At 50.6% G+C, this 21,751-nt stretch overlaps 9 protein-coding genes across 9 annotated transcripts; 4 read left to right on the top strand and 5 right to left on the bottom strand.

Annotated features, from left to right (window-relative positions):
- Nucleotides 1–1,144: 1,144 nt before the first annotated feature.
- Nucleotides 1,145–2,193, top strand: TRIVIDRAFT_84289 (glycosyltransferase family 2 protein; the record flags this gene model as incomplete). Its single annotated transcript, XM_014102967.1, has 2 exons — nucleotides 1,145–1,340; nucleotides 1,405–2,193. The coding sequence occupies 2 exons, from the start codon at nucleotides 1,228–1,230 to the stop codon at nucleotides 2,021–2,023; spliced, it is 732 nt and encodes a 243-aa protein (XP_013958442.1).
- Nucleotides 2,194–2,198: 5 nt separating this feature from the next.
- TRIVIDRAFT_78965 (uncharacterized protein) lies at nucleotides 2,199–3,263 on the bottom strand (the record flags this gene model as incomplete). The annotated part of the gene is made up of 2 exons (XM_014102966.1): nucleotides 2,199–2,944; nucleotides 3,045–3,263. The coding sequence occupies 2 exons, from the start codon at nucleotides 3,208–3,210 to the stop codon at nucleotides 2,250–2,252; spliced, it is 861 nt and encodes a 286-aa protein (XP_013958441.1).
- Nucleotides 3,264–3,784: 521 nt separating this feature from the next.
- On the bottom strand, nucleotides 3,785–5,364 carry TRIVIDRAFT_146019 (uncharacterized protein; the record flags this gene model as incomplete). The annotated part of the gene is made up of 4 exons (XM_014102965.1): nucleotides 3,785–3,976; nucleotides 4,045–5,028; nucleotides 5,113–5,162; nucleotides 5,295–5,364. 4 exons carry the CDS (start codon nucleotides 5,362–5,364, stop codon nucleotides 3,785–3,787), a joined length of 1,296 nt encoding a protein of 431 aa, XP_013958440.1.
- Nucleotides 5,365–5,809: 445 nt separating this feature from the next.
- Nucleotides 5,810–8,027, top strand: TRIVIDRAFT_124124 (uncharacterized protein; the record flags this gene model as incomplete). The annotated part of the gene is made up of 2 exons (XM_014102964.1): nucleotides 5,810–6,980; nucleotides 7,063–8,027. Coding segments are annotated over 2 exons (2,136 nt in total), but the record flags the coding sequence as incomplete, so codon positions are not given.
- Nucleotides 8,028–8,190: 163 nt separating this feature from the next.
- On the bottom strand, nucleotides 8,191–9,254 carry TRIVIDRAFT_30459 (mPR-like GPCR protein; the record flags this gene model as incomplete). Its single annotated transcript, XM_014102963.1, has 3 exons — nucleotides 8,191–8,352; nucleotides 8,420–8,650; nucleotides 8,709–9,254. 3 exons carry the CDS (start codon nucleotides 9,252–9,254, stop codon nucleotides 8,191–8,193), a joined length of 939 nt encoding a protein of 312 aa, XP_013958438.1.
- A 701-nt stretch (nucleotides 9,255–9,955) lies between these two features.
- TRIVIDRAFT_81772 (uncharacterized protein) lies at nucleotides 9,956–10,629 on the bottom strand (the record flags this gene model as incomplete). The annotated part of the gene is made up of 3 exons (XM_014102962.1): nucleotides 9,956–10,257; nucleotides 10,333–10,422; nucleotides 10,506–10,629. The coding sequence occupies 3 exons, from the start codon at nucleotides 10,525–10,527 to the stop codon at nucleotides 10,163–10,165; spliced, it is 207 nt and encodes a 68-aa protein (XP_013958437.1).
- A 492-nt stretch (nucleotides 10,630–11,121) lies between these two features.
- On the top strand, nucleotides 11,122–13,761 carry PRP4 (serine/threonine protein kinase, PRP4 pre-messenger RNA processing 4; the record flags this gene model as incomplete). The annotated part of the gene is made up of 3 exons (XM_014102906.2): nucleotides 11,122–12,151; nucleotides 12,200–13,101; nucleotides 13,171–13,761. 3 exons carry the CDS (start codon nucleotides 11,122–11,124, stop codon nucleotides 13,759–13,761), a joined length of 2,523 nt encoding a protein of 840 aa, XP_013958381.1.
- A 2,638-nt stretch (nucleotides 13,762–16,399) lies between these two features.
- On the bottom strand, nucleotides 16,400–16,780 carry TRIVIDRAFT_29842 (expansin-like protein; the record flags this gene model as incomplete). The annotated part of the gene is made up of 1 exon (XM_014103767.1): nucleotides 16,400–16,780. The coding sequence occupies one exon, from the start codon at nucleotides 16,778–16,780 to the stop codon at nucleotides 16,400–16,402; it is 381 nt and encodes a 126-aa protein (XP_013959242.1).
- A 1,635-nt stretch (nucleotides 16,781–18,415) lies between these two features.
- Nucleotides 18,416–18,982, top strand: TRIVIDRAFT_30183 (uncharacterized protein; the record flags this gene model as incomplete). The annotated part of the gene is made up of 1 exon (XM_014102961.1): nucleotides 18,416–18,982. One exon carries the CDS (start codon nucleotides 18,416–18,418, stop codon nucleotides 18,980–18,982), a length of 567 nt encoding a protein of 188 aa, XP_013958436.1.
- Between the last annotated feature and the right edge of the window lie 2,769 nt (nucleotides 18,983–21,751).

The following is a 21,751-nucleotide window of genomic DNA, read 5'->3' as shown; positions in this document are numbered from 1 at the left end:
AAGGCCATGCCGGCGGCGCCGTGTGGGTACGTCTGCGTTCTGTACAGTACAGTTCTCGTAAGGAAGCAGTCAGACAAGCAGATTCGTCATGAACGCGAGGCGGCACAGTGCTGGGGACGCTGGCCGAGGACCGCAGCGTTCGAGCCGCGTTGAGGCCCAGGACGGTGTGAATTGTCGCCATCGGGACCGTGGGTTGAAACGAGCAACTCTTGCGGGGAAGAAGCATTAAGCTGCAGCAAGCATTGGCTAGCAATCCCCGGTTACATGGACAGACGCCACCAAGAGGCCCTTCAGCTCCGGATTCGTCCAGTCACGACATCGACGGCGGGGCGGCACCGATCATGTACCGATGCAATGCACGTCTGTTTGGCTTCTGTTTGCTTTTGCCTTTCTGGAGGTGGTTGGGTGGAAATGCTTATTGGAGCGTGCCTGGAATGGGTGCATTTGGAGGAGGGGGCTGGGGGGGGCTACAGAACTCGCCCTCGTATCTTAGTGAGGAAGCCCGACCTGGAGCTACGATGAACTGGAGTGTCGTAATTACGAGCCTATTACTCGCTTTATATCATGCTCCCGTGAGAATCAAGGGCTGCAGTACGGCAGCTTGCTTGCATGCATACATGTATCATCATCTACATGTCGCTACATGTTGATGAATGCTGTGTCGAGGCATCATGCGCGTGCATTGTCTGCATCTACCATCTCCCTTTTCCCGGTTACCATCTGTATACCATCACTTTACATGGAATAACCCATTGGCTACTTGTATACTTATATATAATCTCACAACAAAACCCGATATGTCTCCTGACGAGGTCCTTTGCCCTATGATTCCGGACCGGCCCTCCGGATCCTGTCCCGATAGTACATGTACATATTCAATTCCTACCCCCGTCCCGGCCCCGGCCTTCCAACTCCTTGTGTCCCATTATTTACTCTTGTTCTATTTCACAGAATCTCCCCATTATCAATAATCCCAAAATGTCCTCAGTTTTCAGCCACTCTCGCACCTCAGAAGGTGATGCGTTGAACCGCTCAATGCTCCCAGATTAATAGCACTGCCATGCTTAGTCATCCACCGCCAGCGACCCCCTAAACTGCCACTTTTCGGCCAAACGCCAGCTTTCCGAAGGACAACTATCATTGAAGCTGCAAAGACGCGAAAACCCAACTTCAGCACACTCCTTTATCTCCAATTACGCGTTTCTTTCCAGCACAACAACTTACACCATGGCCCCTGCAAAGAGCTCCAAGGACAAATTCTCGGTCATTCTGCCGACGTACAATGAGAGGAAGAACCTCCCCATTGTGGCCTGGCTGCTGAACCGCACCTTTACAGAGAAGTAGGCCTTTCTTCTCCTCCAAAATCATGCCCAGTCAAGCTGACAGCTCTTGCTTTGTTTGTAGCCAGCTGGATTGGGAACTCATCATCGTCGACGACGGCTCGCCCGACGGAACACAAGAGGTGGCCAACCAGCTCGTCAAGGCCTACGCTCCCCACGTCGTCCTCAAGACTCGCACTGGCAAGCTGGGCCTCGGAACGGCCTATGTCCACGGCCTGCAGTTTGTCACAGGCAACTTTGTCATCATCATGGACGCCGACTTTAGCCACCACCCCAAGTTCATCCCGCAGATGATCGCCCTGCAGAAGAAGGGCGGCTACGACATCGTCACCGGCACGCGCTACGCTGGCAACGGCGGCGTCTTTGGCTGGGACCTGAAGCGCAAGTTTGTCAGCCGCGGCGCCAACCTGTTTGCCGATACCGTTCTGCGACCGGGCGTCAGCGACCTCACGGGAAGCTTCCGCTTGTATAAGAAGAGCGTGCTGGAGAAGGTCATTGCGAGCACCGAGAGCAAGGGATACACGTTCCAGATGGAGATGATGGTTCGCGCCAAAGCCATGGGATGCACCGTCGCTGAGGTGCCCATTTCTTTCGTGGACCGAGTGTACGGCGAGAGCAAGCTGGGTGGTGACGAGATTGTCGAGTACGCCAAGGGAGTGTTTTCTCTGTGGCTCAAGGTTTAAGCAAGCAGGCAGGCACAAGGGAGAGGGGTGCTAGGTAAAAAGGGACGAGATCATGGATGAATTTATAAGAAACTGTTCAGAACTGGGGTGGACCGGCGTTGATATGGCGGAGAAGAGTACAAAGTTCCGCCTCACAATTAATTCAATATACCATTGCCATTTTTTTTGTCATGTTCTTGCAGCATAACATCATCATCATCATACATTATATCTGTCTTTTCGCAGACTACATGTTCCTACCTCCGGTTACCATAATGGTCTGGCCTGTTACGTATGAGAACAGCGGACTCGCCACGGCCAGGATAGAGCTTGCAGCCTCCTTGGCAGTTCCCGGCCGACCCAGAGGAATATCAGAAGGACCAGTAGCAGCACCAGGCTTTCTACCCGGGACGCCAATGGCAATCTTTTCGCCATCCGGCCCAATCACGAAGCCGCCGTCCTCCTTGGCTGCCGTCAGACGAGTCTGGATGTAGCCAAAGGCAACGGCGTTAGCCCGGACGCCAAACGCAGGGCCCCATTCCTTTGCAATGGTCTTTGTGAAGCCGACGAGGCCAGACTTTGCCAGCGCGTAGTTGATCTGGCCGGCGTTTCCATGGATGCCAGACGTGGACGAGACGGTGATGATGTTGCGCGGCTCGCCGTCCTTGACGCGGAAGTACGGCGCGGCCTCGCGCACCATGTTGAAGGGCGCGGTGCAGTGGAGGGCGATCATGGTCTCCCACTGCTTGTCGGTCATCTTATGGATGACGCCGTCGTAGGTGTAGCCTGCTGAGGCCACGATGATGTGGATCTTGCCGTTGCCAAACTCGGCGGCTTTGGCGATGAGGGTTTTGATGTAGGCCGGGTCAAGGACATCGCCTGGCACGGCGATTGCTTGGCCGCCGTTGCTGCGGATGGATTCAACTACCTCATTGGACTTTTCTACGGGGATTCGAAATTTCAACATTAACATATGAGGGCTATTTTTTTTTTTTTTTTTTTTTTTTTTTTTTTTTTTTTTTGGCTTTGGGGTGTAACGTACTGGCGTCAATGTCTGCGACGACGACTTTTGCGCCTTCGTTGGCAAAGAGAATGGCTGTTTCCGCGCCGATGCCCTGGCCAGCGCCGGTGATGATGGCGGTCTGGTTGGCGAGGAGGCCCTTGGGGTAGTTGAGGTGGCCTACGACTTGGGAGACTCTGTCTGACATTTTGGGCAGTATACTGGAATTGGGAATTGGGAATTTGAAACGTGCTTTTTTTGAGTAAGAGGATGAGATTTGTGTAGAGGATTGAAGAGAAGTAGAGAGAGTATATCAGTGTCGTTGATATACTACCGCTTGGATATATACCGAGGTTCGGTTCGCGGGTCGCTGGATTAGGAAAACGGGGGACGGCGCTACACGTACCTAGTAGGTACCTAAAGTGTGGGGTTGGTAGCGTTGGAATACCCGGTAGCTTCGATGGAAGGAAGATGACTTCCATATTATTTTTCCTCGTTCACCCCATATCATTTCAGAGTATTGCTGTTGTTTGTATTATATGGGGCTTTTAGATCGGTGCTGTTTCCTATGTTGTAAAGACATTGTTCTTCAACAGAATAAAGTATGTAAATTGATGGCTTCATGTTAAATCTAGAAGAACATTAATTATGCTTCTTTTCTAAAATAGGTCCATCATATACATACAAATTACTTTCCATTCATCAGAACCATTTATTAGTGCTTTAATTGTAAACCTATTCTTGGCTGATGTAGTCTTCTATCAAATGCAATTGCCTATTCTTCAGAGCTTAAAGTCGGCGTTCGTCTTCTCCCATCCAAATGGCGATTGCTCCATGCTAGCCACCTTTTCCGTAAGCCTTGCCTTCAAAATCCGGTTCCTTTCCGAGCATAGTTCGTATGTCGTCGAGAGATTGAATAGCAAGGTATGTGACGAGAAGCCCGAATCGACCAACTTCTCTAAAATATTTCGTCCCTGCAGAACATGTCAATAAACTGTTTTGCCATATCAGCAACCCATGAATGGTATATAGCAATATTCACCTCTTGAATGCGTCCAAGATAGATTAGACACACGGCCTGGTTCACACCAATCATCTCATCCGGTAATGTAATGTCAAACTCTTGCCATTTCTGCAATGCAGTCTCATAGTTGGAATCTGCCATGTCACACAAGGCAAGAATGATCTTCTCAACGTTCTCAGCATCCTCGGAGCACTGGCTTGCGCAAGACTTTGCATTCCCTGTATCGCCAAGATGCAGCCAAAGTAGCGCTTTAGATAGCGCCAGCTTACCATCGCCCCGATCTCTTAGACTGGCAAGATGGTGCGCCGCGCCAGAGAGATCGTCCATCTCAATCAAAGCCCCAGCGACTTTGATGCCCAACTCATGGAGACGCGACTTCCACAGCTCTCTAGCAGAGTTGTCATGTGACAGAGATGCTTTTCTGATGCGATCTCTAGCCTCTCTGGCCAGATCATGATAGCTCATGACAGCACGGCGAGGATCTCCAAAGCCCAGGGCCTGTAGACGGACGTGCAGCACGCGCAACTCCCACGGCACAAGATGTTCGTTTGTACTGTCATCAATGTATCTACGGGCGTCATTCAGGTCTTCCAGCGCTTTGGCTTCCTGCGCTGCAAGTGAGGTGGCGTCGATCAGGGTAAGGCACGCAAGCCGAGTATAGAGAAGCCTAAAGATCCTATTGGCATCTTGAGGATCGACGCTGCTGCCGTTTATGGTTGAGCCTGTTAGTTCTTGAGCTGCTGCAATGGCTGCCGCTCGGAAGTGACCCTTGGCTAACAGCTCATCTATGGGTGTCTCCGAATTGGGCTGCTTTGATGAGTTTCGGAACGCAGGAGGGATGTTTTGAACATTCAGGGGATGGTAAATCTCGGGCTGCAAGAGGAATGAGAAGTCCTTGGGTCTCGCCTCTCCCAGCTGAGGTGTCGGAGACGGCGGAGGCCGAGGCTGTGATGTGTTGGTGGCTGAGGGAGATCGTGATGGCGGCTGGAGAGACGGGCTGAGCTGAGGGGTTGAAGCCGTTGGAGATGTCAACAGTCCACTGACAGCTGGTTAGACAGAGGGTTTGGTCATGTCCAAATTGTATACTGACTTATCGGCGTCTAGAGGCCCCTTGGTAGAGGACCTCGGTCTCGTTGCTGGGTGTGAATGTCAGCATATGTAATTCAGATTCTCATATACTTGTGCATCATCGACAGTGATGGAGGGGCCACTGCCTATAAAGTTGGGGGTATTTGCCCGGAACTTGACTCATCATAAGGAGCACATACACCGAGTTATGGACGGTTTGTTTCTTTTGTGGCCTTGATCCTGTGTAGGGACACTCAGTGGTTCACTCATTATATATGGCTGATGCTGAAATATTTATTGGGGATTAAATGTTGCTGGGTTTAGTTTATCGCAGAGGGTCAGCACATGTGTCTGGTATGTGATGAGTTAGAGGCGCATGGTGGTCGTAGGGATCGCCGGATAATCCTCGGCCAACCCTCTTTCATTCTAAGAGACTAGAAACAGAGACCAAATTCATCAACCTGCATGTAATGATGCACCTTGCATGTCTTGATCCAGAATTATAATGACTGTATCAAAAAAGTAGGAGAAAAAAAAATAATCATTGATGAACACATAACGTGCAAATTCCCGGATACCTGACGAGGCCGATGCTCGCCTGCCAGCTGGCTACCAAAAGGAATGTATACTTTCTGCACTCCAGGCTCCACCAAGTCGTGGTACTCAGACGCAGACTCAAAACTTGCATGAACCGCTCTCTCACTCGCGACGCACCATGAGAACCAGAAGGGCGAATCGTACAAAACAATATACTCTCGACAAGTACGATTTCCTGAGTTCTGGAGACGAAGACCAGTCTCGAAAGCGTCGCAAAACTGCTGATGACAATGACGACAACTTCGACGCAGCCGCTGAGGAGCGGAGCGCTGGAGAGGAAGAAGATGAGGACGAGGAGGATGTGCAGATGAACGACAGCGCAAGCGACACAAATGTAGCGGAGAAGCCTTCTCGCCAGCGCTCCAGGCAGACGAAGCAGCCAAAGCAGACGAAGCCTGCGAAGCCATCTGATGTGGGTGATATGGTGGTGACGGGGTATCTGGATATTGAACTCATCCCCCCGGAGGGCCAGCACAAGGGCTATGTCGGGCCTTATGAACGAGGCATGCGCGGCAAAGCTCTTGTGAGGACCTTGTATGGCCCCAATGCTGAGCGCATAGCCATGGCTCACGAGCTGCTGGAGAGGTGGAGCGGGTGGACGATATTTCCCCCAAAGGTGCCGCAAGACGAGGACGAACCGACGGACAAGGGCTTTTGGTCTCCTGGCGGTTTCGAAAAAGAAGCTCGGCTTGCCAAACAGTGGCATGCGCAATTGAGCAGGGCGCTGCCATCCGACGATGCCTGGTCAGAAATTTCTTTCCCAGAGTCTGAAATGTATCGATTTCCGCAGCTAAGTATGCCTGTCTTGACGGGCCCGCACGAGAAGCAGCAGGAGGTGTCAATGGAGCCCGGACACTGCTATTCTATGTCACAGAGTAATCTACCGTTTGACCAAGACAAGGATGAAGACAAGGTGCAGAGCGGATGGATGCTGGACGTGGGCGGCATCGTGTTGGGCATGGACTGGGCGCCTCGGCGAGACAAGAACCCCAAACAGCTGCTTGCTCTGTCAATCATACCCCAATTCGATCAGGAAATGTATAATTACGAGGAAGAATCAGTGAAACCGGATTTCCAGAAGCAAGGAATCATTCAGATTTGGGAATTTCGAAGCACCAAAACAGACGAGCAGTTCATTCGGCCGTCAAGTGAGCCTGCAACCCTGCGCAAAACCCTTTGCGTGGACTACGGAAGGATCAGAAGAGTTAGATGGAGCCCATCCTGCAATCACATTGCACTTCTTTGTGGTGATGGCAACGTATACGTCGCTGACGCTGGGGATCTCGACGGTGAAGAACAGGGCATTTACTGTAAGCTCGGCCAGGACATTTGCATTTGTTTGCGACTCTCTTTTGGCTAATGAAACAACAGATAAACTGCAGAGACCGCTTGCAGTACTCAGCTTGCTCGATGAGTACGGCATCAAAGCGACAGCAGTAGCATGGATCAACTGCAATCGAATGGCTGTTGGCTATTCAGATGGATCCATTGCTCTTTGGTCCCTCTATCCGCAGCGTCTCTTGTCTCGACACCCCGTTCATCACAACGACATCATCGATATGGTATCGGGATATCCGACTATGCCAACCATTATTGCTTCAATCCCCGTAGGTGGCACCGCCCGAGTTATTGATCTTCAAGCTCCGAGCTACGAAACTACCGAAGCCCAGAGACCTTTGGTGCATACACAGCCGGGTCTCTTGACGTACAGTGACCATCTTCTTGGTTTCTTATCCATATATCCTTCTGCTAGTGCGCTGAATACGATTATTGGGTTTTTACACCATGCACATTTCCCCGTTTGCAGGAGAGTATTCACTGGGGATAGTTTTCTCACGTCCTTGGCTGTCGGGCGGCTTCACCCTTTTCTGCTCATTGGCGCAACTGATGGCTCGCTGTGGTGTCTCAACTCCCAGACTGAGGTGTTTAGCAACCGGCACGAATCGACAGACAAGATACGGGTCTTGCAACATGAGCATCGGCCAGGGCGTCTGTTCCCTCCCGATTCTCCTGTGGCTGCTCGAGGTGTCTGTCGCATCTTGCACGGTTTTGCAGTAGACCGGAATCGAAACTCGAAGCCCGAGGCCAAGCCTGCTGCAAAGAAGGGCAAGAAGCTGCGAGCCAAGGAACCGGCCGAGGCTGCGGAGGGAGGGCGAGAAGGGGAAGGGGAAGAGGACGATGATGAAGCTGGCGATTTGACAGACCCATCCCGAGCTACTCTGCATGAGGCGCTGACGAGAATTACCACCATTGAGTGGAATCCAAATCAGGACTATGGGTGCTGGGCAGCGGTAGCCATGGGGTCGGGTCTTGTAAGAGTAATTGATTTAGGACTGGAGAAATATCCCGAGGGCACGGCGTGATTCGGCATTGTATTAGGCGACAAGAAAGCCCACTCTAAATGTAGCAGTGGTTCCGTCTAAAAACTGTATGTAATTTATGTATATACCTATGCACAGGCAAGTACCAGTGCTCTGCCTATTCTATGGATATCGTCTATTATAAGCACTGCGAGCCCATGCCTTGATGGTGATGATCAAAGGCCTTGGCCATGCCGTAGAAATGGGTTGCCGCCGCAAGTACAACAAACATGTGGAATATCTGATGGGAATGGCCCCAGATGTCAAATGCGCCGGGATTGCTTCTCTCTGGCCAGCGAATCTGTGTGAATCCATGTGTTAGAAAACGTGTAAGCTGCTCTCGTCGTGGGTTAGATGAGGGAACAAACCGCATAGAGAAATGCACCGAATATGTACATGATGCCGTGCAAAACGACCCAGCTGAGGCTCATCCTGTCCTCGAGGGCCTGGTAGCCGAACTTGAGCAGCCCATGGCCTATTGGAATGATGCCAGAGAGGCCCAGGCTGACAAACATGAGAGCGCGGTAGGGCCTCCAAGCGGGCGTTCTAAACCTTTCGACCCAGGAGACGATGATGCATCCAAGGCCAAGGAGACATATCTGACAGTTGTTGTTAGACCCTCTATCACATGCAAGCCCTCTCTCAGATCAAACTCACCAGGTTTAGATACTCGGCCATTAAGACGGGATGGCAGAAGAACCCGTAATACAGAGCCGGCACATAGCTTCCCACGATCAAGGCCACGATGCCTGTGTAATCAAGCTTGTTCCCCCACTTGGCGACCTCCTGGCTGTGATCCGTCAAGGCATGATACGTGGCGCTCATGCCCAGACATGTGACGGCACTTCCAAAGAAGCACGCGAAGACGAGCACATCGGACGAATTGGCGGCCTCATAGCGCGGGCGGACCACGACATAGACGTACAGCGCGGTGAGAATGGCGACGACGGCGCCGGCGAGATGCGACCAGATGTTGACGAACTCGTTGTGCAGGTAGAAGAGCGAGCGGGCGGACTCGGCGTAGGACGGGCGGATGGGGCGGTAGCCGGAGCGGATGAAGGCGTTGTCGCGGCGCCAGGAGGGGAGGTCGTCCCAGAGGAGGAGGAGCTTTTGCTCGACTTTGCGCTCGGCTTGTTTGACGGCTGTGAGGAGGGAGTCTGAGACGGAGAGGCGGCGGTTGCGGAGAGACGAGTCTGCGGCCATGGTGGCTCTTTGTTTTCTTTGTTTTCTTCTTCTTATTATTTTATGTTTGCTTCTAGTTTACAAGGCAAGTGATTTTCATGGGGGAAATATGATTCATTCAATATATTTATTCATTCTCATGTTGGGCGAGAGAGCCTGTGTAAGTTGTTGGGGTTCGTCTTCAACTGTGAGATGCTCCAGCTTGGAGTGGACCTGTTTTGGTGGAATGGTTGGGGCTCGGCACTGCTGGACTCGAATGACAGATCAAGTTCAGGGTCCTGAGACTGGTAGCGCATGCGCTAGGAGGAGAAATATTTTATTTGTTTGGGGGACTGTTCTGATTCCGTAGGTTCAATATGCTGTTTTAAGCATGCGGGATGGACGCTGGTCTAGGTGTTGGGATGGTCGCTGTTGCAGACATGTGATGCCGCTTTTCGCTGCTGAAGTGCCGGCCCCGTTAAAATATCCTCATATTTAGCACTAGACGCAAGATGACATAAAATCTTGGATACCCACCTGTCAATAAAAAATAAAAATAAAAATACACGTACATCCATCATGGCTTGCTATTCTCTGAGGCAAATACGGCATTCAGATCCTTGATATCGCTTCTATATTTGAATGGCTGGCACACAATATGTCAGGTATAAGCGCAACGTGCTTCGCTTACACCATATGCCATCATGAGCATACGGCAAATCCCCAATACATGTCCAGATGGTACAAGTAAAAAGATATATTTCCTAACGCCTAGTGATATTCGCCGTGCAGTCTACAGACCTTGTCCCAAAGAGCAGATGTAGCCTTTCAGCCTGATCCAACAGACGTCGCCACCGAAATCAACCGCCCTGGCTTTCCCTATTATCGCCTACAAGAAGCAGTAGTCTTGTGTCATGTTCCCAATAGCGCATCGCTTCGTCGTCTTTCGTCTATTTCTTGCCGCTCTTCTTGATGCCCTGGGCGCCGGTATTCAGAGGTCCCTTGCCGCCGGCCTTGGCGGCCATCTCCTTGCGCGCCTTCTCATCTACAAACGGTCAGTCAGTCAGTCGTTGTCGGCTTCGCTTTCGCAGCGTTTAATCGAGCGTCGGGAGAGTCGTACCGGCCTTCTTCTTCTCGAGGTAAGCCAAGTCATCATCGTCAAGATCCTTGTTCTGCTTCTTCGGGGCCTTCAAGGGCTTGGCCTTGCCGCCTAGAAATCTCATCCGTCAGTCTCGACACTCGTAGAGGGGTGGTTTGGCGGGGCCGTAGATGGCAGAATGGGAGGAAAATCACCTTCTCGGTTAGAACCACCCATAGTGAATTTGCTGTAGAGCTTTGTTGTAGAGAGAAATGAAAAGTAAGATATAAGATGCAGAGTTGATTGCAGACGACACTCGACAAAGAGCGAGACTTTGTTTGACAAAAGTCGGTGGTGGCTGGCAGAAAAGGCCTCCAAGGCTGAGTTCTTTGTCCAGGGTCAGGCTGCAGATTTGCTTAGTCACCCGCCAGCGCTAGGCTGGAGGCGAACAGACCCCTGCCTGCTACTCCAAAATCCGGTCTGGAGCGAATCTGAAACCCATTTGCCATCATCTCGAGACCATCGCCGTCACTCTGCATCTCACCATCGACTGGCTGACGCTCCGTGTTTTCTCTTTGATCTCGTCATTCCAGTGACTTTTTCTCTTCCATTTCACTCTTCCAATCTTCTCAAACTCCCGGCAGATCCCCCCCCCCCCCGAAGCTATCGTGCTGCCTGCACTTTGGGCGAGTCAAAACGTTGACCTGGTTGGACTCTTTGCCTGCCACACACATCCATTGCCTTGGTCCATTACTGACACTTTTTCTGTCGACACTGAAAGGGAGCACATAAGAGGTCCTGAGGCGGAAGAAATAAATAAAGGGCATCAAGATGACGGCGAGCTCTGATGAGGGTGAAATTGTTGAGCAGAGAGCTGGGGATTTGAAGGCAACTTCACTGTCGCACGCAGAGAGAAACGGTGTTGACCGTCAGGATAGACAGCGGAATAGATATTCCTCGCCCGACTTCGATACGACATCCAGATACAGCAACTCGTCTCGACGAAGCCGCTCGCCCCCACGAGGATACAAGCGGTCGCGCGATGATAGGGATCAGTTCCCTCCTGCCAGAGCCCGAGATCAAGATTCTCGCCATGATCGCGGCGCCTACGACGACTATAGGAGGGATGAGCACAAAAGATCGCGCCTCGCATATGACGATCTCGACCGCCCAGCGCCACGCACTTCGAACCAAGGCTACGACTGGCGCAGTCGTAGGGACCGAGAGCGCGATCGGAGTCGCGAACGGGATCGATACCACCGCGGCCGAGACCGATATTCTGAACGTTCATCGCCTCGCCCTCGAAGCCCTTCCCCTCGCCAATACCGTCGGGGAGACAAGCGAGCTGGCGATCGATTTGTCCGGGAAGGCTACTCTGACCGGCGCGATTCAAGGGAACTGCGGTACGATGACGCCGATGTAGGCGCTCGAGGCAACAATTTTGCAGCTAGGAAAGCCTCCGTAGGAGATTCAAACCAGGCACTGAAAGGTCATGCTAAATCTGACAAGGATACTACTGAAAACGGCGATTCAGCTGCTACAGCTACGTCGAGGTGGGTTGAACACTTTCTCTCTTTTGTAAAGACAATCAAAAAAATAAAAGCTAACACAGAGGCCAGAGATGTTCCAATGGATGACTACGAAGAGCCGGAAGAATTTGACGAGGAAGCAGAGATCGAACGCCGCCGCAAGAGGCGTGAGGAGCTCATGGCGAAATCCAGCTCAGCAACGCCCCTCCTCCTTCACGCTGTCGGAGCTGCCACATCCAAAGCACAAGCACTGTCGCCTGCCTCTTTTCAATCCGACACGCCGCAAGTATCTCAACGGTCAGACAGCAAAATGTCCCAGTCTCCGCGGTCAAGTAAGTCTCGTTCTGATCCTCACTTATCGACAACGACTAACTTGATAGACTTTGCCTCACCTGGATCGCCTCTGTCACACGACGCGCCGTCTCCCGGAGCAATGGATGTCTTTGATGGCAAAGATCTCGTAAACTCACATGGAGCAGTCAAAGCCAACGACGAAGATGGCCCCTCTGCTGCTGATTATGATCCGACCGTCGACATGATGGAAGATGGACGTAGAGACGAACTGCGTCATGGACAAGTCGTCATCCACGGCGAGCCTGAACCTGCGGCGGCGATTGAGCAGAACCCTGCCAAAGAAGCACCCAGTGCGTCGCCACAGAAGCCGCCTGCAGGCGACGGAGACGAAGATGACGACTTTGACATGTTTGCAGAGGATTTCAACGAGGAAAAGTACGCAAGCAAAGCCCAGGTCACCGAAACGGCAGCGCCCGATGAAGCAACAGAGGCGGTAGAAGCCGTTGATAAGGGAGGCATTCTCGAAGGCGATGATAAGGACGGATATTACAAGATCCGTATTGGTGAAGTCCTCAACGGTCGTTATCAGGTCCAGGCCACGCTTGGCAGGGGTATGTTCTCAGGAGTTGCACGCGCCGTTGACATCACTACCAAACAGCTTGTCGCCATCAAGATGATGCGGAACAATGACGCCCTGCGCAAGGGAGGTTATACGGAAATCGCCATCCTTCAGAAACTCAACGACGCTGATCCTGAAAACAAGCGGCATATTGTCAAGTTTGAGCGTTCCTTTGACCACCGAGGACATCTTTGTATGGCCTTTGAGAATCTGAGTATGAACTTGCGCGAAGTCTTGCGTAAATTTGGCAACAACGTGGGCATCAACTTGAAAGCGACAAAAGCATATGCGTACCAATCCTTTGTCGCGCTGGCTCACATGCGCAAATGCAGCATCATTCATGCCGATCTGAAGCCTGACAATATCTTGGTGAGTGTGATTTCTTTTTTTTTTCTTCCTCCTTCTCCAGTGATTCATGACTGACTTGGGACACACTAGGTCAATGAGACTCGAAGCATTCTCAAGATATGCGATCTGGGAACGGCAATCGACCGTTCTGATGCTGCAACCGCACATACGGAGATCACTCCGTACCTTGTGAGCCGTTTCTACAGAGCCCCCGAGATCATTCTAGGCATGCCATATGACTACGGCGTGGACATGTGGTCTATAGGCTGTACCCTGTACGAGCTCTACACGGGCAAGATTCTATTCGCCGGAGACAGTAACAACCAGATGCTCAAGGCCATCATGGAGATTCGCGGTCGAATCACGCCGAAGCTCTATAAACGAGGTCAGCTATCAGGTGTCCATTTTGACGACCAGGGGCAGTTTGTCAGCGTCGAGCGCGACAAGGTACTTGGCAAGACGGCACTACGGACGCTCAACATTGTTAAGCCGACACGGGATCTACGCACACGACTCCTCGCTGCCTCGGGCGGTATGAACGACGCAGAAAGCAGGGAGCTCAATCACTTCATCGACCTGTTGGATCATTGCCTGGCCTTGAATCCTGACAAGAGAATCAAACCGGCGGACGCGCTCAAGCACCCCTTCTTCACCACTCGCTCTGGAGCACCGCGGCGGTAGGGCCAACGGGTGTAGGTGTTGAGTGAAGAGGGCATAAAGCATGTTACTGTTCTTCCACATGGTTTAATTTCTCAAGTTTCTTGCTCCTTTTGATGGCTGTTCATATTGCTTTGCCTACCTACGTTTGAACTGTACGTTTTATACACTGTCCAGCTGCTTCATGGCGAACTCCAATGGCATCTTGTCGCTAACATTAAATGTAACTAGGCTGCCCGCGTGTGTTATGTGCCATTTTGTGACCTAATGAGAGGATACCTTTGTTTTCGTTATACCAAAAAGGCTGGGGATTCATATGGATACCGGACGGGCTTCCTGCCATCGATTGATATCAAGGCCCATGATGCTTCACCTTGGCTGATGGTGGCTATAATTTCTCTAATTTCTTCTTCATAAGCCTCGTGGATATACGGATTACTCAATTACGCTTTGTTGCAAAGATTGAGAGGCATATAAGATACATCTCTCTTGCTTACGTGTGGCGGCCATGTATAGTTTCCGCCGGTGTGTGTACGATTGCTCCATAGACTACCATAATGTAGTACATGATAAATCATACGGAAATCTGTACTACGAGAAGATGCATGCGATGGCGCATATGAGGAATGTCGAGGATGAGATTGTTTGTACGACGTAAGCCTGCAGAGCGGCATAAAACGGGCATTCTTTGTGCAACACGCCTCACAGCTGGTCCCATGTGAGAAGTGACACGTTGTCAACCTCGCCGCTTTCCGGGAGGGCCTTTTTTTCTTTTTCGTTGATCCTTTTCGGTAAATGTCTTGGGTCGCGTTAGGCTTTAGCAAGTCGTTGTGTTTTGTGTGACGGCAGAGGCGACTGGGGGCTGTATCGTTTTTGAGGTGGGGGAGCTGAGAAGTAGGATTGGGGATTTTTATTCCGATGGGAGGGTTTGCTTTGGTGTTCCACTAGGGGGAGGTTTGTGTTGTGTTGTATTGAGGGATTAATGGGATGGGTTTTGATGGTGGAAAAGCAAGGCTTGGGGGGTTCGCTTGTGATAGGGGAGTGTGAGATGGAGATGAGATGGAAGAAGGGGGGACGGGACGAGGTGATATCGTGAAAGGGGGTGGGAGTGGGAGGGTAAGTCTTGAGAATTGCGAGAGGCAAGAGGCTTTGGTGTTTGATGGGGAGTGGGTGTAGGATTGAAGTTTTGTGTGTGTAAGGAATGATAGCCGGGTTAAGTGGTAACTATCTACTAGGTCTGTAGTCATTTTGTGATTTGTGATTTTCGATCGATTAGACTAGAAGATGAGATCTTTGCATTTACAGTGCAGTACATTCTTGAAGATGATTATGATACAATTCGTCGTCATGGATATGTGCAGGGGAGCTTATATGGTTGATGTCATGGAGCAGCGCTGATCATGGGTTTAGTGCCGGGGCCTGTGTGGAAGCGAGGGGAGCTAGCTGGTGCTTTTGTCTTGCCACTTGCTTGCCACTTCAAATTCTGGGTGTGGTAGCAATATTAACACTATGTGACATGGTCTGATCTTTGCTGCCTCTGGTATCATCGTGGTTGTTTCTCAGGAAATGACGTTAGGGTTTCAGGTTGGGTATGTCATGGAGCTGGTAGACCACAAGGGTAAACTTGTTCTCGGTGACAAGGGCATGACATAGAAGAGTAGAGTGTCCCATTCATTTGATTTCTACGCAGATAATGAAGTATGATGGTGTACATTAGATCCCAAAGTAATGCCTAGAGTTGAGAATGGATTCGAACGGGGCTTCCTAAAACCCTGTAACCGGCAAACATGGAAGCCAGTATAATCCCGGTGCTTCACGTAAAGGGATCTTGCCAGCTTGCTAACTTGCAGCAGCCAAGTTCAGTGAGTGTCTAGAAGTTGGTGGTGAATCGTGGTGCTGTATATGCATGAATAGGCTGACAACGAGGATGATGCTGCCGTGCCAAGAGATTTTCTAAATGGGCACTAGAAAGAGAGAGTCTCCCAGTCGGAATCATAGTATATATTCAAGTAATACCATATAAATTAATACTCAGCGTCAGAATTACACGTAGTCAATTGCGTTATCGCCAAGGACGCCATTGTTGCGATTCTTCCACAGGATAGCTGATTGATTGGGCAAGATGAGATCCTCAACTGTTGTACATTTCTCAGTATAGCGATACGATGAATCCTACCAAATAAAGCTTGGTGCCTACTCTATTGTTGTCACTCTCTTCCGGCATGCCATTGGTCCCGGGTGTGTCCGGCTCAGGGGCTCGGTGGTGGGGTTGGACGGGCCGAAGCGTCGGGCGTTGGACGACGGTTTATGCAGTTCTCACAGGAATGATATGAGTGGGTGTTATACAATTTGTTAAAGTAGAGTAATAAATGTAAGCCATCCTACAAGACGAGGCTGTCAATGGCTGTTTGAAGCAAAACAGTAGGAAGTGCCGCAAATCCTCAGGGCACAGAGAACTACAATGATTAAATTGGCCTACGAGTTGTATGGATTCAAGTGTGTTTCAATTCGCTCAATTCATGCTAATATATATCGAAGTTCATAGCTTTCATAACGCCATGATGATTGTTTCCTTGCTATCTTCCCTTGTGCTGAATCCTCCCCATGCACCAAACCCTTTCAACAAGGAAACCCAGCTTGCCTAGCAAATACTCGAGCCAATTTAAGCCCAGTCCCAAGTAGCAGTGGTACGGCCAACTCCAAGATCGCCAACGACGCCTCGGAAAGCAGCCGGCGAGAGATCAAGGTCGTTCTCGGCGCATCCCTCGCAGCGGTCGACAACAGTGACGACTTCAGATCGCCCCTTGTAATTGACGCGGATCTGGCGGCCACAGGGGTGCTCGCGGTCGTAGAGAGAGTGCGAGACGGCGGCAACGAGCTCGTTGTCGTTGTTGACGTGACCGCAGGCGCCGAGGCCGGTGTTGTACCAGGTGATGGAGCCGCTGTGGGCAGAAGCCTCGCGAGCCTCAGCTTCAGTGGGAGCAGCGGAAGTAGTGAGGGCCATGCAAATGGCAGAGAGAGCGGTCGCAATGAAGGAAACCATTTCGAAAGATTTGCAAATGGAAGTATTTAGAATTGCTGAGAGAAGAATGGTGAATTCTGCAGTGCTGGTGTGCGAGAGAACTTGGTGAGGAGAAAAGAAAAGTTCTCGTAGGATTTCAAGGAAGCTTTATAGTCAAACTGAGTACTCTGTAGCTGGCTTTCTCTCTCATGTTTGCTTGCAGTGTTGCTTCGTGAGCGGTGTGTTGAGTCTTGATCCCATGTTTGGGCCTCACAGCGGTGTAGTAGAAAGCTTGGTTCTGTTGGCCATCACGAACGAACTGGGGTTTCCAACATCTAGATGTGGTGTTTGTGGGTTTTGTCTCTATTCAGGAGCCTCAAAATGAGGATGAGACACTGTTTCACACTGAGTGATTACTTTGAGATTTTAGGAAATTGGCTGTTGGGGTGGGTAGCAAATACAGACAGCGCTGCCTCCATGATTGTAAGAGCTAGGCTTTGCCATTGAGTTTGCCATGTTTTCCATTGTCACTGGCAATTATATGAGAGATGGGTGTATGTGAGTCAAAGCGGTGATGTCGACTCTATTCTTAATGAATGCCAAGTCGGTACGGCGATGCTCAATGCCGGTGTCTGATGCCTTTAGATCTATAAGTCACACCGAATCTGTGGAAAAGTTTTCAAGTTAGCATATAAAGTATCGAATATCACTGTACGTACTGGAAACGGAGAGCATTAATACCGAGTCCAAGCTCTACTTTCAAGACACCACATGTCGGTAAACCATGTGCACCAGGATCAAAATCGACAGGCACGGACTCCCAGCAGGTCAATTTAGCAAACAAGGCATCTTTAGAGAGCTACTAAAATGCCCTGTTAAGCAAATATTCATTCTATACGAAAGCCCGTGTGGTGATATAATGCAGATATGAGACAGCATCAGCGTTGCAGAGCGGTTTGCAGAACCAGCGGTCTTCAAGGTGGAGAGTTTGCTACGATGGATCAAGTTGGAGGCGGATCTTGGCAGCCGTGCTTTGCTTGATCAAACAGCTATTGTTGATATTCAGGGTTGATAATGACGGTGATAGTGATGGCGAGACTGCCGCTACTTCCGCCTACAGCAACTCATCGTGTGCTTGTGTTACAAGGGAACTCCCATATTCTACAGCTACAGCAGTCAAACACGCCCTTCCTGCCGAATAAGTCGATACATGTGCATTTCAGCAAATGAACAGTCTCCGATAACGATCCCCGCATCAATGCGGCTTTTGATGCCGTCTAGGGACCAGCCGCCTCCACTTGGTCCGGCCGATTTTTCGGGACCCCGAATAAGTGCTGGCAACGGGTCTCTTATCGTCAGTCATGAGTCTTTTTCATTTTTTTATGCTTCTTTATGGGTTTGATAACGTCGATTTAATAATAAAATATTGACATATCTCTTATCAAACCCGGAGATGAAAATATCTGTGATGACTCGATATTGAAATGACATACATGGTATACCGGGCAACGGCTGAATGAGTCAAAATTTCGGGCCGACGACAGCTCCAAGACAAGTTTGATTCAACCGCAGCGAATTAATCCATATACACATCATCGATAGCCTCACACGGCGCCTCTGACAAGGTCCAACAACATCAGCATCAAGAGGTCTTTAAAGCCTTCTCAAGCACCAAACATGGGCAGCAACAAGGACCCTGCATTCGTCATCTCCCCAGTGACAGACGCTTCAGCTGTGGAGAAACACCTCACATCGCTGCGAGAGCTCCTCCAGCATTGCATCAACGATGAGCCGGAAATTTCGTCGCTCGGCTTCCTGGCGCCGTTGACGGACCACACGGCCATCAGCTACTGGCTTGAACTCCTGCCTTCAGTCATTGGGCCTGGCGCAACAACAACGCTGTTGATAGCGACGGCTCCCGGCAGCAACGAGGTCGTTGCCACGGTGCAGCTCGCAAGGATGGCCAAGGAGACACATTCTTACAAGGGCGAGATCAGGAAGCTGATGGTACATCCCGATTATCGACGGCATGGCCTGGGACGACGGATGATGGACGAGGTTGAAAGAGTCGCGCGAGAGGAGTTTGCGCTAGAGTTGTTGTTGCTGGACACATCGAAGGAGACCCCGGCGAGGCAGTTTTACTTGCGGAATGGATGGACGGAATGGGGTATTTGCCCTGAGTATGCAAAGTCGTCAAGCGGAACCAAGCATGACTGTTCCTTCTTTGTCAAGAGTCTGGTATAAGGTTGACAGAAGATGATGTGTGTATATTGAGCGAATAAAGGTAGATGGATTAAAATTACGTCAACTTCCATTTCGGAATTGGCAACATGAGCAAAGACATGCCACTCATTCCTCACCGTTATAAGGGGCTAGATGGTCATTCTGGCGAATGCAAATCATCTTTTCCCTCAATCTACAAACAGCTTCACATAGTCATCTATTCAACATTCAACCACCACTGCCCGATATCTCAACCATTACACTGGCACTAAGACCCGGCCCCACCCCGGTTTTCAGCGCCGATTCTCTCCGGCGCCGAACCATCACAGCTTCCGGTGGCTGAGAGTCCCGAGGCTTCAATATTTAATAAGCTGATGATTACATAAACGAATGATTTCTCGTCATCGGAGTTTGGGTCTTGCAAACCTCGAGAACCCACATGATCAGAAGCCGCTGACCCAAGTCTTTGGCGATCCAGCCTCAACACAATGGCGTTTGTAAGGCGGCATGTATCATGACAAAACATTCTTCTTCCAAATCCATCACATGTTGCTTGCCTCGTCATCATCACTCCTCAAGCAGCACATTCCGGTAAAGCCTAGTGTTGAGCCGTGGCAATAGCAAAAAGGTATCTTGCTTGACCCTCAGCATGCCTCATCACTTTCTCCTCTACCACACGGGATGCCTAGAACCCTTGGCTTCCGTCCTTCCCCAGTGGCATCGGATAGTTCACTGGTTCCGAAGACTTATGGTTACACATCATCCAGGCAGCCATTCCTCCTGATTAAGCATATCGAGGCCTCTTTTGCCATCGGATTCCGAAGAGGCCGAGATTTTGGCATAAGACGTGGGCCGTAGATACCGTGATGGGAAACTGCTCAATCCAAAATAGGAACCAAGGTGACAGATCCCGTTGCCCGCGGAATGTCGTGGAGTGTCATTTCAGGATTACGCAACGTTGGGGCGGCGGTTCAGTTTCGAGCTACGGCAATGCTGCCTTGAAAAAACTTTTTGCTCCGTTTACTCCGGTTACGCGGAAAGGGGACGGCATGTTGGATGTTCATCGGGATCCGTTTGGTTCCGTAATGAGTTTTTTCCCCCTTTCTTGTAGATGGAATGCGCAGAAACTGTGTCGGCGAGTCAATGAGCGGATGGCCGATGGCAGTAGATGAGGTTTACGGAGTAGAAACTCATGAGTTGTTTGAGCCTCGGCAGGTATACTAGTTTGATCTCCACCATCTAGCATCAGCGGTTCTTTGACAGTTGACCGATGGAAACATTCCCCAAGATTCCCACAGTGGCAAACAAGTGTCGTAGGTATCTATCGCCGTCAAAGTGTAAGCAGAATACCTTGTCAGATTTCAGCTGAGATGGTAAAAGTTTCCGGCCGCGGAGCATCAGATCTTCTTTCAAACTTAGTCAACCCGATCCAGTCTCGCAAGTCATGTCATACCACTATGCTAAATCCCATCCCGTCCGGTATACCCTCGTCGGATCTCGCAAGTCTCAATCCACATTCCATAGCTCCGGGATTGCAAGTCTGTTACTGCTTTTGCTCCTACTACGTATACTCTTGCTTCCTCCGCGGCGAAACATTGCTTACGCAACTCCCGGCAATACCGGGTCGGCCGCCCGCATCCCGGAGCGGCGTCGGCCATTCCACCAAAATCCCCGTGACCGATCCAACAATAAACCTTGCCACCGCTTGGCTCTGGAGCCTCCGTGCGAGAAGATACAATGAAAATGGGCTCATTTCAGCTTCTCGGCCCAACTTGACACGCAAGGTCAAACGCCATCCCGTGCTTGGCAAGGCAGTTTGACTTTTGAGCGATAGCCGGCGCTGTTTGTTTGCTTCTTGCGGTACATGGACAGTATCCTTACATCTGATACACTGCCACCACTGAAACACCAGCTGGATCGTCTCCCGATCAATCACACAATCTCACAAGTGGCTTGGGGACCTAGACCAATGCCAGCTTAGTAGATACAGCACGGAGTAGGCAAATTGTGTTGCCATCACCAACCCCCTCTTGGCTCCATTCCAACGCAATGGCATCGGGTCAGGCTTGAACCTTTTGCGTTTGCCAATCCCACACAACAACTTTGGCGTTTTGGGGGCCCGCTGATCCTCCGTGCCCGACGGCCGAAACTGTGCCAATGGAATCAGATGCCGAGAGCCAAAAAGCAAACCGCCCTTGCTTTGTATCAGACACCGGCCGTGTACCGTGTTTTGCAGCCCAACGCCGGCACGATGCCCAAGTCTAGGCCAAGAGACAAGTACATCAAACGGAGTATTACAGAAAACAGTATCGCCGATACCAACGCTAAAGGGCATCGGCGCTTGTCGTCGTCGGCGGACGAAACAACGATTAGCTACGTGTAAACCTACCAATGGGCGTACTAGTGTCATTCTGCCAGCTGAGCTTCAGACAGGCCTAAAATCGCGTCGTCCCTTTCAATCTCACGAAATCCCGGCCCATCTAGGATTACAAACTCGGCTACTATCATACAGTGCTCTGTAAACGAACTACACGATCAACTGCCGGTGGAGCGCGTCGATCTCGGCGGCACAAGCACAAAACGAAAGGCAGTCAGCAGTCAAATAACCTACGGCTTTTCTCATTGCTTTAACTAGTTCAGGGTCATGGCATGTAAATGTAACATAGAGACCGACATCCTTCCGCGAATTGTGGAGAGTCCCGGCAGTTGCAGATAGTAGTTCATATTTCTTGATTTCGTTCCTTGCTGCTAAGGGGACTCAGGTTGCATGTCCAAGAACAAGGAGAAAAA

The sequence above is a fragment of the Trichoderma virens genome (genome assembly GCF_000170995.1).
Source record: "Trichoderma virens Gv29-8 chromosome Unknown TRIVIscaffold_4, whole genome shotgun sequence".
Classification (NCBI taxonomy): domain Eukaryota; kingdom Fungi; phylum Ascomycota; class Sordariomycetes; order Hypocreales; family Hypocreaceae; genus Trichoderma; species Trichoderma virens.
This window is presented reverse-complemented; position numbering and strand designations above follow the sequence as displayed.